Source organism: Ursus maritimus, unplaced genomic scaffold (assembly GCF_017311325.1).
Source record: "Ursus maritimus isolate PB19 unplaced genomic scaffold, ASM1731132v1 scaffold_3, whole genome shotgun sequence".
NCBI classification, from domain to species: Eukaryota; Metazoa; Chordata; class Mammalia; order Carnivora; family Ursidae; genus Ursus; species Ursus maritimus.
This window is the reverse complement of record NW_024425563.1, coordinates 45,122,261-45,142,040: the sequence shown is the minus strand read 5'-3', so window position 1 is coordinate 45,142,040 and position 19,780 is coordinate 45,122,261. Positions and strand designations below refer to the sequence as shown.

The 19,780-nt window shown below is 43.3% G+C and overlaps 1 protein-coding gene and 1 long non-coding RNA gene across 2 annotated transcripts in view; one reads left to right on the top strand and one right to left on the bottom strand.

Moving 5' to 3' along the window:
* Positions 1–11,912: 11,912 nt before the first annotated feature.
* Positions 11,913–13,691, bottom strand: LOC121105820. Its single transcript, XR_005838543.1, has 2 exons — positions 13,298–13,691; positions 11,913–12,798 (listed from the first exon to the last, which is right to left on the bottom strand). It is a non-coding gene; the product is annotated as an uncharacterized LOC121105820 (long non-coding RNA).
* A 56-nt stretch (positions 13,692–13,747) lies between these two features.
* ZNRF2 (zinc and ring finger 2) overlaps positions 13,748–19,780 on the top strand; it is a 108,769-nt gene continuing 102,736 nt past the window's right edge. Inside the window, exon 1 of the mRNA XM_040644128.1 lies at positions 13,748–14,228. Coding sequence (XP_040500062.1) covers positions 13,763–14,228 — 466 coding nt within the window. The 5' untranslated portion in view covers positions 13,748–13,762. The remainder of the gene's footprint in view (positions 14,229–19,780) is intronic.

Below are 19,780 nucleotides of genomic sequence, written 5' to 3'. Positions count from 1 at the left end.
CCTCATTCCACTTTCTGTCTCTATGAATTTGGCTACTTTAGTTAATCTCATACAAGTGGAATCATACTGTATTTGTCTTTTTGCAACTGGCTTATTTCACTTAATGTCCTCAAGTTTCATTCCTATTGTAGCACGTATCAGAATTTCTGTCCTTTTGAAGCCTGAATGATACTTCAGTGTACGGATATACGATGTTAAGGTATCATCCACGGATGGACACAGGTTGCGTCTACCTTTGACTATTGCGATTAATGCTGCTATGAACGGTATACAGTATCTCTCGGAGTCCCTGCTTTCAATTCTTTTGGGTATATACGCAGAGGTGGGGATTGCTGGGTCATATAGTAATTGTATGTTTAATTATTTTAGGAATCACTATACTGTTTGAAGACATTTAGCTTTATATAGATTTAAAAAAAACTGCATTGTCTTAATTTTTCTTACATCACTATGCCTATTTCATCACAGACAGGCGTTGGCCTGTAGATCAATGCCTAGAACTACTGCTCCAACAGATACAAACTTCTTCCTGCTCTAATAGATACAAATTGATACAAGAAGCCAGAAAATCTGGATTCTTTATATTTTGTCTGACTAGAAAGATAATTATTTTAAATCATAAAATATCCATTAAGGAGGTGCCTGGGTGGCTCGGTTGAGTGTCATACTTCAGCTCAGGTCATGATCTCGGGGTCCTGGGATTGAGCTCCGCTCAGCGGGGAGTCTGCTTGTCCCTCTCCCTCTCCTTCTGCCCCCCCCCGCCCCGCTCTTGCTCTCTCTTTCTCAAATAAATAAATAAAATCTTTAAAAATAGATCCATTAAGTAGTTTGGAAAATTATATAAAAGCCATTAACCTGATTACACTAAATGTGAAAAAACATAAGTTTCTATTATTCAATTTATCATGCCATCACCATTTCAAATTTCACTGTAAGTCACATTCCTTCTAATATTGGTCATTGAAGGTAACAGACACTTGCTCTTTCTCTGCCTGGTAATGAGTTTACAAAATCTTAGAGGAGATGGCCTGGCTTTCCAAAACTCTTGTTTCTCTGAAGTCTGTGTGTATTAAACTAAGTAATTTTCTGTAGCGTGGGGCTTTAAACATTTTTTTTAGGAGTGGTACATTTTAAGTTCTTTGTGATCTACAGAGGGAACTCTTTTCCTACTGAAATTCATGAGTTATTATCAAATAATTTTAATTCAGTAGAAAAAATCCTACTGTATTAAAATGAAATCCTAATCATAGCTGTCATTCTCCTCATTAATACTGGTCTTGGCAGTATTTTTCACTTCTTATCCCAATCACTGGTGGAGGATGGAGATGAAGAAATAACATTTATTAGTAGTATGCCATCTGTTAAAAAGATACACTGGAGAAACCAGATAGACATACATCTGAACATTTCATTGAAATGTTATGTTTTATTGAAGGAATTCAAGATCTTTTCTAATTCTTCCCTAGAATTTCAGTGAATCACCATTTGTGAATGTATTGCAAATTCTAAAAAGTAACAAATCGTCTTTTCCAAATCTATGAATCTGTTGTTTGCACAAGTCATATCTGAAGTTCCTTCCTGTTTATCTTTTCCTTTTTTCCTCGCCTCACAGAAGCAACTGAATTCTGGTAATGCTTTTACATCTCATATTTTTGACAGTCAAAACTGAATCAGAAGATGCCTCTGGACTTTTCTTTCTGCCCTTTCTCTGCTAAATCTGTGTGTTTTTAGAGCAACATATTTTATTTTCCCAACTGCATGGTTTGCTTGAAGCTTGATATTAACATGTCATAAAAGAAAATACTCTACATGCATGAAAAAACACACATCGTCGTAAAATCTGATTGTTTCATAATGTTTAGGTCTGTTTGTGTCAATAAGGTTGTAAGAGGGTTTCAGACACAAGTGTGCTAGAGGTTAATATTTGTCTGTCTGCACTTAACGTGCACATTTTGCCCATGAGAATGATTTGAAAATGTATCTGCATCTAATCGTTTGATTAGACCTGCTGAATCTTCTTCCATTCCCACTGTTACGGAACCAGGCCAGCCTCTCATTATTTTTTTTTTAATTCTGGTAAAATGTACATAACATTAATTTTTATCATTTTGAGCATTTTTAAGAGTTCATTAAGTGCATTCACATTGTTGTGCAATTCCCTCATCAATTTTCACCTGTTACTGCACCAGCCTTCAAAATCCAGCCTTGCTTCTAATTTTGCCCCCATTAAGGAAAGAAATAGAAATCTTATCTCTGTTGACTTGCGCGCCACGTGCATCAAAGAAAAATGGGAAAATGGAGGAGGCATTCTTTGTCATTTCTGCCGTGCTTTCGGCTTCATAGTTGATGAGAAGCAAAGGCAGACAAAGTTCTCAGGGCAAAGAGCATATCTGCTCTACTTGTTCCGTCCCCGATGCAGGTTATTTCTTGCTCAGGACATCACAGCCCAAGGAATTGTTCAGTGAACCTAGAAAATGTAAACGCTCTTCGAAACTCATTTGGCATTAAAGTGTCTAACCACCAGAAGCACGAAAAGGCTTTTCGAGGTAGAATCTTTAGCTTTACAACGTGTGGAAATAATCATTTCAAAAAATTAAGAGCTCAAACTGTCAGGTGGCTAAACTTTGCACGCTCGCACGTAAGTGTAAAGGAGCCTGACCTGCCTTGGCCCCTCCAGGGGCAGCTGGACTCCCCTGGTCTGCACTCGGTCTTGAGCCCTCTGGGGGGGGTGACAACACCTCAGAAATGAGGAGCCCATTGGTGCAAACTGCTTCAGGTCTCAAGCCTTTGGCAGTGCAGTTTTGTATCACTAGATGTCAGTGTGGACTTTCCCAGCTGCCACATTCTTTCCTCTGTAGGAGATGCACCAGCCTTCCCAGGGGGGCCTTCCTCATGTCCTGGCAAACACAGGCCTATCTGCGGAACCGTAATTTCACCAAAGATATCATTGCCTTGCATATTTTAAAACACAATAACCCTGCTCTGTTCAATACCATGACCTTCTAATCTCAATGCTTGCATTTAGGCCGCGGTGTGCAGGGCTGTTTTGAGGCAGGTCATGGAAAGTGGGGCTGTCATTTAAAAGCAGCGTGCTGGGGGGACCTGGGTGGCTCAGTCAGTTAAACGGCAGACTCTTGGTTTTGGCTCAGGTCATGATCTCAGGATTGTGATCTCAGGGTCGTGAAATCGAGCCCCGTGTCAGGCTCCAGGTTCAGCCCGGGGTCTGCTTGTCCTTCTTCTGTTCCTCCCTGCCCCCATAAATAAAAATAAAATCTTAAAAAACAATAAAATAGAGAAAAAGCAGCATGTTACCACAGATACCCGTAGAGCCCTGCCCCAGGAGACCACAACAGCCTATGCTCCCACGGCTAAGAGGGTGCAGGAAGCCGAGAAAAAAACATGTATGATTAGCCACATAAGCACTTAAGGATTTCAGGGTCACATTTATTTGACTTTTTTCTGGTTTTGAGGCAGCTTGTCGTCAGGGGGCTTCTGAAACCTTAAAGAACAGTCATTGTATCAGTTTCCTTATGCTGCTGTCCCATATTACCACAAGCTTTGTTGCTTAAAACAACACAAATCTATTACCTTACAGTTCTAGATAGAGGTTGGAAATCCCAAATGGGTCTGATTGGGTTTAAATCAAGATGGCGGCAGGTGTTTGCTCCTCTTGGAAGTCCTTGGAGAGGATCCATTTCCTTACCTTTTCCTGTTTCTAGAAACCGCTAGCATTCCTTGGCTTGCAGCCCCTTCCTGTCTTCAAAGTCAACAATGGCCAGTTGGGTCTTCCTCCTACAGTACTCCACTTCTTCTGCCTCTCCTCCTTCCTCTTTCACTTACAAGTAATCATGTCGGGCCCACTCAGACAATCCAGGACAGTCTCCCTATCTCAGGCTCCTTCATTTAGTTACACCTGCAAAGTCCTTCTTGCCATGTAAGGTAACATACAATCTCCAGGGATGAGGGCGTGGACATCTTTAGGTGGGAATTTTTCTGCCTAACACAGTCATCATTTTAAAAATAATATTCGATGCAATGGTTGAGGTGATGAACTTTTTAATAGTCTAATTTAGTGTCGTAGGAAACCGCTGTTTGTACCGTAGACTGTGTTGGAAAATAACAAACCCTAAATTTCCTTTGCTCGTGGAATGTAAACAATGAAGAAAAATAAATTTGCCACACCCGGCATTAATACTTGGTCATCCTCCAGTCAGACTGCACAGTTCTAATTCTGCTGCCCCTCGTGACTCCCCATTTTCAGAATGTCTCTCCTGGGAATGACACCCAGTTAGCACAGGGAGAACACACACAGAGGGCAGGAGACAGGGCTCCAGCACAGACAAGCATTGTGCAAGATGAAATCCAGGATTCTGAGAAACCTGACTAAAAACACCCATTTATACCGCCATGCAAATTCCACATAGGATTGGGGGTCTAAAGCCAACGGAACTTAACCCCATGCCTTGCCACAACCTCAAGGCTGGCTTCGTTCTGCCTTGCAAGGCTGACTTGGTCTCCCTACTTCTCGAACTTTTCTTTCCCCCCTATTTCCTACCTAGTGCTACCAGAAAGCTTCCCTGTCATCCCTGACTGGTCCTGCTCAGTCATGCACAGCATCCAACTGGTCTGCCAGACCTGTGGAGGCTAGTTTCTCAATAGCTTTTGAATCTACCCTACATCAGCCCCTTAACCAGTCTTCTGTACTCTGTCTTCCTCCCTCCTGTTCAATAAATCCTCCAAGATACTTCCTATCTTTCTAAACTGCAAATGCAATCATGCTACTTCCCTGTTTGTGAGCTGGTTCTCTTTTGCCTCCTGGAACAATTCCAACCTCTTAGCCCAGCACAGCAAACCCGTTAGACTCTGCCTCAATCTACTTTTCCAGGTTATTAGCTCACCTCACGGCCTCCTACGCTTCGTCCCAGCGATAATGAACTGCTCTCAGTGCTCCCAGTGCTCAGAGCTCTCCCTTGCTTCGTGCCCCTCAGCCTGGAATGCCTGTGGCTGCGTCAGCCAACTCTCTCAAGACTCAGCTCAGTACCGCTTCTGGGAACGCATCCTTGTCCTTCACTCGGCCCCCACCCCTGCACTCAGCTCCAGCATGCATTTACCACACTGCACTCGAGTCATCTCGTTATTTATATCTGTGGCCCCTGACGATAAGCTATAAGGTTTTTGGAGGCAGGGACCCTGTTTGGTTTAACTTTGCATCCCTAGTGCTAAACACAAGAACCAGCACATTACTGATGTCCGGTCGCTTCTGGTTTAAGGAATGAAGACCACTCCAGTATGGGTCCCAAGGTATCAGGATGTCTCCAGGCACCAGGGATGACCGAGTTCAGGGCTGTGTTCTAACACCTACCCCATTTAGACCTGTATGGCTAGAGGACAGCCAGAGAGGCCATGGAGCTTCTGGTAAGTGGAGGGTGGGGCAGGCTGAACAGTTGCTCTTGTTGGTTGCTCTGGTTTTTCGCTTGATGCCCAGGAAAGTTAGACCTGCAATTACGAGCTTACCACTTCCAACCTGGCCTAACCTGGGAGCATATATCAATCGGTAGCAACGCCAAGGGACCTGGCCACTAGGGCGTGGACTGCTCTGGCCAAAGAGTGTAGAAGACGGCAGATGCGACACACGCAAACTCACTGGGGTAACGACGGCCTGTTAAGTCAGTAGTAATTCGGGACATGCATTACCACTGCTGTCCCCCGTGATCCCCAGCAGTTACCGAATGTCTTCTGTGTGCAGATTGTCTGGGAGCTCTACAAGCAGGCACTGTAGAGAATTAAAAATAAAACAGAAACAGAGTTTCCGTACTTGGGAGCCTTACGCAATCTGGGCCCCAAATAAGGAGCTTGCCTTTACTGGGGCTTTTGGCTACCTTTGGTGGGAGGAGGTGGTAAGGGAAAATGTCTTATAAGGCTTTTTAATCATTCATGTAGAACCATAGTGATTTAAAGCAGTGGTAGGAAGCAGGGATGAGAGTGCACATGCACTGGAGGTGGGGACCACATGCATTATGTAGCAGAGAGCTATTTTTTCTCCAAGCTAGTCTTCACTTCAGTAGGCCGGGAGAATTCCCTTGGTACTGACCCCATGTCACACCTTTCCACTCAGTGTTATATCTTTTCAATAGTAGGTCCCTAATAAAGATCAGGGATTCCTTTTAAAACACTATGTATGGAATCCAAGCAGTTTCTTCATAACGCAGCATGGGTTTGGTTGTTTTGTATTAAGGATTTTAAAATAAGGGCTTTTAACGATTTTTTTAAAATATCATTTGCAAGCCAAAGTGGATGGCGAGTTAGAGCATAATATAAATATTTAAGCTCTGATTACTACTCTATGCCATTTTGATAAGGAAGAATTAAATTATTTTTAGATAATAAAAATAGGTGCTGACATTGTGTCTCAAGCTGTATTTAGATAGGAAAATGATTCAGAATCTATGTTTAACATAGCTTAGGGAGCTGGTCACTGATTGATTAACATGAAATGCTTTTACAACACATTTAGTCCTATTCAGAACCTTAGTGAAAGTGTAATTTAACTGCCCTCTAGAATCAAAAGATTTTTTTTTTTTTAAAGACGAAGATGCTTTAAATATTAGAGATTTCAAATAGCTAATGCCTGGTGTCTCAATGACAACTTCTTTTCAAATTTCATAGAGATACACATGCATGTACAACCATCTGTCCCGTGGTAGAAAGATGTAGGTTTGTCATCATGACATGTCATAGTGTCAAGATTAGTGATGTACCTACTTATTGGTAAATTACTACTGAACAGTTATTACCCATAAAGCCTTAAGTGTCAATATGCATTAAAATTACACAAAGTAGTAAAATCAATTCCAGTATTAGTATACATTACGATATCTTGACCTGCTAGAGATCGTATGCAATTTAGCACAACCTGCTAGAGATAATGACACTGCGATAAACATTCATGTATCTATTAACACATTCCAAGGTATTTTCAAGTAGAGACTGAGTCATTTGAGACTCACGATTCCTCTGTGAGATTGGTCTTACAATCCTCCTCATTTTACAGAGGACACAGGTTTAGCCAGGTTAAGTAGTTTGCCCTAAATCCCACAGCCAGTGCCAGACAGAGCCAGGGCCTAACCCTGGCCTGAGCTCACCCACTTCATGATGTGTGCTTATAATCTGGTAGCGATTGGCTCCATCCTTTGGAAGATAGGCATGATTGATTAAAAGATCAATGAGAATAAAGGGAAGAGAGAATTTGGGTTACTCACGATAGAAAAATAAAAGTGTGTTAAAGGCATTGTATAAATTATGGACATTCTCTGAAAGATTACCCAACAATGTGATCCCTAAATATTTCTCTATACTAACCTTAGTTTTAGAATGTAAGATACAAGTTTCTAATCTCCACAGTGTTTTCTGTAGGATATATTAAGATGAATTTTAGGGGCATCTGGGTGGCTCGGTTGGTTAAGTGTCCGGCTTTGGCTCAGGTCACGATTTCAGGGTCCTGGGATCGAGTCCTGCCTTGGGCTCCCCACTCAGTGGGGAGTCTGCTTCTCTCTCTCCCTCTGCCCCTTCTCCTGCTTGTGCTCTCTCTCTCTCTCAAATAAATAAATAAAATCTTTTTTTAAAGGTAAATTTTAGATGGCCCATTTATTTCTTTAAAGAAATGAAATATAATAATAGGAAAATGGCCTATTTAAAGATAGGTAATTATACAAATAGTCCTATAGTTTGGTAAAGAGACTGGGTAATGTATAACTCTAAAAAAAGGTTGGGGGGGTGCAAAACTGTGCCCATCTTTACGTACTATAATGAGAGGGAATATGGGATAGCAGAGACTTTAGCAAAAAGTGGTCTCATGCGAGACCCATTGGGAGGCTGTGGGCCCTACTGAGAGGACAAATGGGATGGCAGGTCTCCTGCCAGTTTTAAAAGAGTGGGCAAGACAGCGGCACCTGGCTTGTTCAGTTGGTGCAGCATGCGACTCTTGATTTTAGGGTTGTGAGTTCAAGCCCCACATTGGGCGTAGAATTTACTTACTAAAAAAATTTAAAAATAAAAGAGTGGGCACGACATTTGCAGCAACCTGGATGAAGCTGGAGAGTATAATGCTAAGTGAAATAAGTCAGAGAAAGACAAATTCCATATGATGTCACTCACATGTGGGAATTTAAGAAAAAAAAAAAAACAAATGAGCAAAGGAAGAAACAAAAAGGCAGAGAGAGAGAGACAAGCCAAGAAACAGACTTTCAACTATAGAGAACAAGCCGATGGTCACCAGAGGATAGGCGGGTGAGGGATGGGTGAAATAGGTGGTGGGGATTAAGGAGTGCACCTGTCCTGAGGAGCACCGAGTAATATGGAATTGTGGAGTTACTATGTTGTACGCTGGAAACTAATACAACACTGTATGTTAACTATATGGAAATTAAAATCTTTAAAAAGTTTTATTTAATTAATAAATAAAATAAAATAAAATAAAATAAAAAGAGTGGGCAAGAGAGGGAAGAGAAGCACACAAAAGAGTAAGTGTCAAAGGGAAGAGACACAACTCAACTGAAATCCAGAGTGGGTAACAGCAAACCCATCAGTCAAGGTGGGGTTTTTTTTGTCTTTTTTTTTTTTTTTTTAAGATTTTTATTTTTCTGAGTAATCTCTATACCACATGCTCTACCAACTAAGGCAGCCATGTGCCCCATCAGTCAGGTGTTTTTACTGACAAGCCCACAACTAGCTTGTCTGCTCCAGTGTGGGTTTCTGGCCACCAATGTTGTCAACATGCAGTGCTTTAGCCAATCAAACTAATTTTGAACCCCAAAAGTCATGGCTCCGACTATCACCACTTAATCATGTGAGGAAGAAGAAAAATAGAGCATATGTAAAAGCTTCAAATATTAGAAATTTTAAAGAGCTGGGGCTCTGTTACTTAAGAGTTACGAGGCCGTGAAAAAGAACAGTTCTGATTAGGTAGAGGAAAGCATTGTTCAGACCAGTGCTTCTCCAGATATAGTCTGAGGTCTTGTGGCAGCAGACTCAGCTGGGCTGCTTATTAGAATGCAAATTGTCAAGGCCCAACACTGATCTAGGGAATGAGAATCATGGAGGGTGGGGCCTGGCAGTCTGCTTTAACAAGATCTCCACATGATTCTTTGGTGCACTAAAGCTTGCAAAGCACTGATTCAGACCATCGTTAGTCAAACTGCAGACTACAGCCCATTAGTGGGTTGTAAGATCAATCCAGTAGGCAGTGAGCAGCATTTTACAAAAGTGAAATGGAACACAAAAGAAAATGGAGTGCATCCCACGTTGCACGGGTGTGAGCTCATAAAACTTGTTTCAGTTCTAGATATGTATGTACGCCCATGTGTGCTGGTTTAAATGAAGCAGCACTTTTAATTTTTGAAGAACTGGTAGGGTATAATAAGAAGAGACAAATTTTATATGAAGCCAGAACTGTTTGGTTGACGATAAAACACATTGACAGCTTAATGTGGATTCCTATTTGGAGAGAGAGTAAGGAGGGAAGGAAGAGGGCCAAGGAAAGAACACAGCAAGCCAAGGTTTTCTAACTTCAGAATCCTCATGAGGAAAGAATCAAAAAGGCCTACCAAGAGAGGAAAAGGAGGGGGGCATATGCCATAGAGATGTCAAGGAGGGTAAGTATAAGATAAGGTCACGTGTGACCTTCAGGAAACAATCATGTAAGTAAGCCTATTCATTCACTCATTCATTCATTCACAGATCATTTATTGTCCATCAGAGGTGCCAGGCACTGTGTTAGGTGCGGCGGGTATAGAATAGATGCGAGGCCTCTCGTGGAGGGTGCTATTTAGGGACAAGCAACAGCATGATCGGGGCTGTGAAGAAAGCATTAACATAGCACTTAGTGGGAACGCTGAAGTCAGCCTGTGATGATGTGGTTGGAGTGGGGTCACGGGGGATGTCCATATGGAGAGGACATTTCACCAAAATGCTGATCACATCTTAACAGGGTATTCTTTCTTTAACCTAACCCGTGATTATCTAGATCAGTGTTTCTCAAACACTAGTGTGCAGCAGAACCCTTTAGAGAGCTTATTCAAGCACTTTTTGATTCAGTAGGTCTGGGGTGGGAGTCTGATAATCTGCCTTTCTGACAAGTCCCCAGGCAATGCAGATACTGTTAATCTGGAGACTGTCCTTTGAGGATCGCTGATCTACATGGCTAAATTAAGAGTTCTGTTAGATGGTATTTCTAGAAACACAATTTAAAGTAGATAGAATTTAGCTGATCGGCATGCACACAAAAAATTAGTTTTTCTTTACATTTTGATGGCTTAATAACAGTAACTGTCACTAGAAATTTTCATTGAACTTAGCTTCTATTGTATAATGTTTTCCTACGATTTAATATTTAGCTTAGATATTCGACAGTCAGGCAACTGTTCTTGTGTGTGGCAAAGATGTGCTTGCTATGTGTTTGCCAAAATTATTTCCTTTTTTCCCTGGGCACACACGTTAAGACTGCATTTCCTGACCCCTTTGCATTTGGGTTAGAACCTGTGACCGACTTCTGGCAGCATGGAGAGTGGGTAGGAGGGATGCAAACCCCTTCAGGCTTGGCTGACACTTCTTTCAGCATCTGCCCTTTTCCTTTGGCCAGCCAAATCCACAGGATTTAGAGAAGGGTTCTGGGGGGAGTCTGGGGGTCTGCCTAGCCACTGCATAAGAGCTGGGGTCCTGGAGCCACTGCTTGAAGAGAAACCCAAGACTGCCACTCAGGTGGGGAACCATCTGAAGAGAGATGAGAGGGCAGACCCGGTGAGCTCACAGTGTGCTTTCCTGGCATGATGGCCCTCAAGTTTAGCGGTTTGATTCCGCTGGAGAGCTTAGCCTGTCCTGAGTAATGCTCTGCCTTAGTGAGTAACACGAAACACGTATTTAATGAGCCCCATGATCAGCTTCAATTTCTATTATGTCCAACATTCAGCCTATAAATGACTTTCTGGCCACTCATTTATTCAACAAATACTTACCTAGAGGCTACTGTGTCCCAAGCACTGCTGCTGGTGAGCAAAAAACAAAAACCAAAACCACACGCCTTCCATGCTCTCAGGGAATTTGGTCTTGTGAGGAAGGGACATAAATCAAACAATTGTTCAGACATATGTAAAATTCCAGCTGTTGTGGATGATGTGAATGTTAGAAGCCTGGTGCTACCAGGGGATTTGTTTTCCTAGTTAGGAATAAACGTTGAGTGCTTCAAGGTGTAATTACCATCTGAGTAAAAATGATTTAAAAATAAAACTAAGTTTGGATGTGATGAAGCAAAATATAATTAAATCTGAATACGACTAAGAGTCATACAGTTTTATCATTAAATCTTTTAATAGTTTTAACTACTGAATGGCATTTGCTCCATATTATAGTTATCTCAACTTTTAAAATGCATATATAATGATGAATGTGAAATCCTTTATCAGTTATTAGCTCCTCAGAGACTTGCAAAATTCATTTACTCCTTTTTTTAAATCATAATGTGTTACTTTTCTATATTCCTGCTGAACCAGAGTTTTACACTGAAGGTCTCATTCAGTAAAAGTTAAATCAGATCAAATCACTAAATACCTTCTTGGATTAGAACTTGTCATTCTGGTTACCACTTTAGCCTTTCAAATTTTTCCCTGCTTACCAAGTAACCAATGGGTCAGTAAAACTCGTACACAGGATGGAAGAATTTTAAATTTGCATTGAGTAGCTTTGTTTTTCCATTTACACACACACACACACACGCACGCACACACTGATACATATACATTCTCAGATGTTTTATATAGTCACACAATGCATCTATAGCTATACATATATTCTTCACTTCTGTTTGAAAACTTAATTCTCATACTTGAATGATGAAAATCATTAATGATATTACAAATGTGTTAAAACAATAAGGTATTTATTTTTGCAGTTTGTACAAAAATACCAGTTGCTATTATTTTCACATAATGGACACTTCATGCATTTTCAAAATGGATATCCAGACCATGTTCTGCCACCAAGATACTACATCACAGTTAGAAATGAACTGAGGAGAATTTTGCTAAATTCCATTTTAGAGAAATTATAGGATTTTATTATTTTTAAAGCTTTTTTTATTTCATTAACCTCTACGAACCCAGATATCGAGTCTCAGGCTCTACTGACTGAGCCAGCCAGGTGCCCCCAGAGAAATTACAGGATTTCAAAGCTGTCAGAGCCCTAGGGATTTAATACAAACATCCCAGGTCAGGAAACTAAAGTCCAAAAAGGTCAAGTTTGCTCACGACACGTAATTTAGTTCTGATCCCAGACCTAGACCCCAGATCTCCTAAATCAGGTTGCAGCTTTTTCTGCACCACGGTTTCTGCCTTACAACCGAAAGTCACGCTGGATTGATTATCTTTAGTTCTTCCAACTGCGCTTCTTCCACGGTCAGTTTTACGGGGTAAATCTAATTAAGATGGAGTTGATTTCTGCCTTCTTGGTTATTATGTTTTTGCGGTTCTTAGTCTTTTATCATCAACATTGTTGAGCGTCTGTTTTATCTAAAAGACACACTCTGAGTAACACCAACGAGGAGGTTAACACCCGCCCAAACTGGAGGCTCCCGGATCCAGGACACAGTCATTCCCAGCCCCAGCTGGGAGAACTTGAAGTTTGGAGACGCTGGTCTAATTCAGGGTCCCAGGGCCACGTGCGAGAGGAGGGGCCGCCTTCTGGTTGGCGCCCCGAGGGGCTCCGTCCCTCCAATCGGCTTAGGCCCCGCGGTGAGAGAGGGGGCGCGCCCTGCGGGAGGGGGCGGGACCAACGACCTGTCCATCACCGAGTCCACGGGTGGCAGCACCTACCACACCGCTGTACCTTGGCGAGGCGGGGCCGGGGCGGGAAGGCCGCGGCCGGGGGAGGCGGGGCCGGGCCGGCGGAAGCCAATCCGCCGGGCGGTGCGAGGGGGCGGGGGTGGGGCCACCGCCTGCGACCCAAACACCCGAGTCCTGGTGCACTTTGGAGCCCCGCTGCTCCTCGGCCTTCCGGTGCGAGGGCCGGGGAACCTCCTCCCCTACTGGGCACCCCCACCTTCGGGGCCCAGAACCTCCCCCCCGCCCCTCCTTCGCAGGGGTTAGTGCGGCGACGGTTGCCGGGAAGCGCGCGCCGCCCCTCCCTCCCCTCCTCCATCCTCCCCTCACGCGCCACCCGTTTTTCCTCTTTCTCCGTTAATAACAGCTGGGTGGCTGGGGGAGGAGGGAAGGTGGCCCCGGCGGAGTCTGGGCGGGCGCCTCCCACTCACCCGCGAGCCGCCGTGTGAGCCGGAGGATGGCGGCGGTAGCTGCGGCAGCCCGGGAGGAGGCGGTACCGAGGCCCGGGGCACAGAGAGCGGCGACGGCGGCAGAGAGCGGCAGCGACCCGTCGCGGCGCACCAGAACCGAAACCAGCGGCAGCCGCACAGCCACCTGAGCCGCCCCTCCCGCCGGAGCTAGCGAGCGGCGTCCGCCGCAGCCCGACCTCCTTCCTCTCCGCTTCTCCTCGTTTCCCGCGACCTCCCGCAGGCCGCCGGTCTCGCCCGCCGCCCCCGAACACAAGAGCGCTCCGGGCGCCGACCGCCCTTCGGGGCGCCGGGCGGCGGCCCTGGACGTGCGGGCTTCTCCTTGCGCCGGCCGCGGCGCCTCGGCCCTGCCCGCTCGCTCCTGCGCTTGCTCCCGCCCTCCCGGCGCTCCGGGCGCCGCGCGCGGGCCAGGCCCGGGGCAGGGCGGCCATGGGCGCCAAGCAGAGCGGCCCGGCCGCTGCTAACGGCCGCACCCGCGCCTACTCGGGCTCGGATCTACCTTCCAGCAGCAGCGGAGGGACCAATGGGACCGCGGGCGGCGGCGGAGGCGGCGGCGGCAGCGGGGCGCGGGCCGCGGCCGCAGGGAGGTTTCCGGCTCAGGTGTCCGGCGCGCACCAGCCCAGCGCCTTGGGCGGCGCCGCGGCGGCCTCGGCGGCCCCGCGCAGTCGCTCCCTCGGCGGGGCCGTAGGGAGCGTGGCGTCGGCGGCCCGCGCGGCTCAGTCCTCGTTCAGCATCCCCAACAGCAGCAGCGGCCCGTACGGCTCGCAGGACTCGGTGCACAGCAGCCCGGAGGAGGGCGGCGGCGGCAGAGACCGGCCGGCGGTTGGGGGCCCCGGCGGGCCGCGCCTGGTGATCGGCTCCTTACCAGCTCACCTCTCGCCGCACATGTTTGGAGGTACGGCTCCCTCCCGTCCCCGGCTCCCAGGTTCCCTGCCTCTCGCGGGCGGCACGTGGGCCGCGGCCGCGCTGGGCTTTACCCTTCTCCTTTTCTCCTTCAGCCTGAGCGCCGCGGCTGTGCCGCGCGGCCCGGCCCGCTCACCCCTCTGGGGGGTGGGGGGGAATCGCCGCTTAACCCCGGCGGCGCCGCTCCCGCTACTCCCTGGGCTTGGGTTTTTAGACACCGGGTGTACCCCCCGGCTCCCAGTGGGTGCCCAGTAGAGGAAGCCCTTGTTTTCCCCTTGGGGTGAATGGAGCAAAGATTGTTTTTGAAACAAACCGATGCAACAGCCCTCGTGCTTGTAGCGTTTAGTATCAGGAAGTCAGGAGAAGACCGGTTGCCTAATGTAGCTCCGACTGGGGACGCAAGCGGTGAGCGTTCTTTACAGGCCAAGAGTCAGAGGGTCTCAGAGGAACAGAGGAGTATTTGAAAAAAGAGGGAGTTCTCCCCTTTGGACTGTTAATATAAAACCGTAATCCTTAAGTCTATGTGAATAGCCCCACCTACTGCATTACAGTTTAATTGGTGTGATGGAAAATGTATTTTTTGACCCCAGCGAACTGCTACTTTAGATAATGGCTCATGTGAGCCCCGCTTCATCTGAACAGGGAATTTTAAAAATTGAAAGCCTTTCTTAAAGAGAAGCTAATTATCGGAACTCTGCCTAAAAGATGCAGTAAAAGCATAGGTGCTTTTGAAAAGCAGTGTTGACTGCGAATTCAGGAAAAGTCGCTCGTGATAAATGGAAATTTTTAATAGCAAAATGATTTGCCTTTATGTAGAAACAGGAAGGGTGCTCTTGATATGAGGAAAGTGAATTTGGCCTCTTCAGTTACGTTCGGTAGTGATTTACTTTACCTCTAAACGGTTAATATCCTAAACGAATCGAGACACCCCTCCCTTCCCAGTTCAGGAGAAGACATTGGAAGTTTAATCTGGTTAGGGAGGCTGACTATAGAAGGTAAACGTCCCCGCATCATTGCATTATGTATCGTGATAGCAGATAAATTCACAAGTGAGCGCAGCTGGAACAGTGAGGCAATCATGCCCTCCATTTTTGTGGCCCTTTTTTTCATAAGTTTATGTGAGAAATTTGAGTTGGTGAAGTGGAATGTTCAGTAGTTTATCTGTTCTAATGTTCTGTACCATCAGTATTCACGTTAGCATATTGAAAATGGGAGTCCTATTTAGTATTTTTCATGTTTTTAATGCTGCTTTGCACTTTCAATAGAGAACTCTAACTACCTTACTTTAATTACTTGTTATAACTTTGCTACAAAAATAGAAATTTTGGTATTTCCTAAAATTGGGCCGTTAAAAAAAAACTTTCATTTTTGAGAAAAAGAACTAGTGCTGTTCTTACTGCGATTTGATCGTAATTAACACAGTTGAAGGTTAGTTTGATCTTAATTAACACAGCTGTAGTCACTACACTGAGGAATAACAAAAGAGTTTCTTGAGAATAGATTAGGGTAACAATAAAGGATAAGCTGGTTTTTAAAAATATCTTTTTAAAGTGAAAATTTGCCTTTAGCAGTTATCTTCAAAAGATGTATTTAAAAGCTTGCTAAAAGAATAAGAAAAAGCTTATCAAATTAATATCTTATTTCAAATATGCTGATTACTATACTTCAAGGGCTGATAATTTCCTTTAACAAAGAGTTAGTATATCTGTTTGGGTTTATTTTCTGAAAATAAATACCTCCCATTTAGAGCAGGGGGCAAATAGTTGACACTTAGGTTTTTAATTCATAGTAAATTAGCAAATGGCAAAGACATGGTTCGGAAAAGTAGAAGTAAAGCAAATTTATCTTTTTTCTTATTTAAGTTCCTAGTTTTGTGCGCATAGTTCTTTTTGTACTTTCAGGGTTAGGATTATTGGGGCCTAATAGCACAGTGATACTGTGGAACTTGGGGCAGCCTTTCTTAACCAGGTCTCTGCAGAGAATAGAGCCCTAATGTCCGAAGGCATCTATTGTAGGCAGCTAATTAACATTTTTCTCCTATGCTCTTACAATGATTCTAGTTTTGTATTATTCTTCTGAAATTTGAGAAAACAGCCAAATAATCTGTGTTTGGTAGTTCAGATGAGGAACTCCAGTTGAGAGAGCGTGGAAGGGGATCAGAGAAATTACTTGTTCCCATTTTATGATAGGAATAAATCACTACACCAGTACCTTCAATCCTAGTTGACACAGGGAGATGGAATACATTTAAGGACAAACACATCTTTCTACTGGCATTTGCTTTAGTGAGATTTTTACTTCTATTTCAGTGGGTAGGTTTATCAGGGAAACTTAATAGACGCATATTTCTCCTCATCCTGAGATTAGGAAGCCAGATGATAAATCTTACTGTAAAAAATTACACTTGATTATACTTCACATTGACTTAATTTCTTAGTATGTATTATAGTATTAATGTGTTTATTCGGTTACAAATTGTATAAATGTTTGGGCATGTATAAAGTAATTCCCTCTGAAAATTGAGAAAAGGAATTCCAAATTAGTGGGAAGTTTTGCTGTAATTATGTAAAACATATTTTAATTGATATTTGTGCTATTTTGTAATAAGAAAATATGGTACTGATAAGATGCAAAATTGTCATTCTCTTTTGGGCTGTCACGTAATTTTGCGGAAAACCTAAACAGTATACCATTTCTTTCCTTTTTTAAAATAGGAGTCTAGCAAATTGAATTGTTAGTAGTTTCATCATCATGAATTACCAAATTGAATGAGGTTTTCTGTGTTGGTTTTATGTTTTGATTATTTTAGCTGTATACATTCTTACTCGATTCTCTCTGGAGAGAACCAGAAGAGAGATGCTTAATCCAGATATTTTAGTTTATAGAAATTTCCTAGAATTTCCTGGAACTGAACGGTTTTTCTGATTTTTGTTACTCCTTTTGGACTGCTGAGTCTAATACTATTAAAGTGAACAAAAGCCTTCTCTTGTCTATCACCTTTGTTTTAAAACAGGCCTTTAGTGATATATAGGCTAGTATTTGAAAGCCGTGGTGGTATTTTAGGATTTTTTTTGGCTTTATTTTATGTCTCCAGTTTTTCCACTATCAAGTTGCTCATGTTCATAAAAGTCAGTTATTATTCATGGTGGAATAGTCTATAATGATCCAGCAGGGATAGGGAAGGTAAATTGGACTATAAAAATACAGTGAATATACCAGTGAATGGAGATGATTTCTAGAGCTATCATGTGGGCTTCTCTCATAACCTCTCCCTGAGTCTAGAAGTGAAAAATGTGAAATGAATTAATCTAGACAGTTAACTGGTGGTACTCAATTGCTTATGGCCTTCTCCTAATTGGCTTGAGTGTGCTTGGGTCTGTTGCGTCCTCGAGTGTTTCAGTAGTCTGACTCTAATTCAGGTGCCTTCTGTTACTTAGGAAACATGCTTCCTTGTGTTGAAGGAGTGTGGGTTAGCCCTTAAAATGGAATATGTTAAATGAAATCTGTATTTCTAGATAGATTTATTTCTCTTAATCTTCAAGAAAGATGAGGGTTTTTAAGGTAGTGAATTATCTCCATTAATTGTCACTGAATCATTCTCAGTCATCACTTTTTACCAGTAGTGCCAAAATATTTGAATTTGGGATATTGTGCTTAATCTACTTCCTGTTTCTGAATATTCTTTTATTCATTTGAAAACCTTTATGCAGTGTGGCAGAAGAGAAATACTTGCTTCTTCCTAAGAAAAATTACACTTCTAACTACCACCCTTGTCACTGCCCGAAAGAATAACTCCGGTGGTTAATGTTTCTCACTTGTAATCCCACATATCTTTAAACACTATAGGAGATACCTGGTGTTGTGTGCTTTGTTATGCTAAAGTGTGGGCTCTGTCCTAAAAGTTTCTGCTTTGGGAATATTTTAGAAAATTCTCTTTTATTCCCCTCTTCCATCTCTAGCTTTATTATTTTTTTTCCCCCTGAAAGTTCTCTGGCCTGCAGGGTAGGAGGTGGGCTGGGGGAAGGAGTGGTTTGTGTTGCATGGACATCATCTGATCTGAAAGGTGCCTGACCTGAGTACTTCTGACGCTTTGCTAGTTGCAGAGTCAGTCGTTGTACTAAGGATAGTGCCTCCAGCAAGTCCCCAGCCCCCTCCAATTTGATTGCTTTGCCTGTTAACCGCTAAGTGGGTTCTTACTTGTTTTTTGGTCACTGGTACTGTTAATTAGGTACGAGCTTTTAAAATATTGATTATTCTGTGTTTATAAGGAGAATTGCCTTAACGTTGTACTTTCTGCATATACTGGGTATATGTATGATTGAGTATATTAGCAAATGGGTTAAAAAAAGTATAGGAACAGTTTTATGTAGCAAAGTACTTTCTAAACGTTTTAATTATGCATGTACTTGACTGGTATTGACTGGTATTAACTAATGAATTAAGTTTGTTGTGCCCTTGTTTAAGTGTTTAGAAATTGGGGAAAACATGTCTTTTGTGTAAACAGTGAAGGGTTCAGAAATACCTTGGGTTCTGATTATAAAAGCTTTCTATTCTCCTTATTAACCAATTACTGTACATTTTGTGTCCAAAACAACACTATCTATTATCTCCGTTCACTTTAGCTTGGGTCCTCCCCGAGATTTCAATAAAGGTATGCCAAGACTGGGTTGTTACTTAGAGACTCAACTGGGGAGGGGTCTGTTTTCAGGCCGCCTCAGGTTGTTGGCAGAATTCATTTCCTCATAGTTGCTAAGCACATGACATCTTGCTGCTTCAAAGCCAGCAAAGGAGACAGTCTAGCGAGGTGAACTGGTGCTACGTACACTCTTACATAAATATGTGAATGTAATCACAGACAGCCCATTGCTTTGCTGCTTCCACTGTTTGGAAGCAAGTCACAATTCCTGCTAGAGTCAAGGGGAGGGAATGACAGGTGTAAATTTCAGAAGGCAAGGATCATGTGTGTTCATTCTAAAGTCTGCCACATTGATTATAGACTTAGGTTGACCAGTTAAACATGCAACTGTTCTAACTTTATTTTTACACTCATTTGTTATTTACTTAGGAAAAGTTGTAATAATGTATGTGGTGAATGTTGCTTTAGTAAACATGAATTTACTTTTTTAAGGGGCTGGCGTTGTAGTTTTCAGGGGCACACACAAGGCTTCTCCTGTGCTTGCTCAGGTCTCAGTTGAATTGGAGATTATTTTATATTGTAACAAGTGCTATAATAGGACTATTAACAAAAAGCTTTGTAAGGTGTCCTTGTCTCAGGTAAGGAATACTTCACAGAGGTAGGTAATATTTGAACTGTGAGGATTTAGCAGTCGTATGGGGGGGTCGACACTGCAGACTAAGGAAGAATCCACAAAAGCCTTGGCTTTTGGTAGTGCATATTGAAAAGTTAAATGTGTCTGGATTGTAGGGTGTAAGGAGGACTGATGAGAACATGAAACTAGAAAAGTCGGTTTGGACGATTTGTTGAAGGATTTTATAGTGCTGTACCTTTGTTTTACTTAACCAGGTTTTAAAGTAGGCACCACT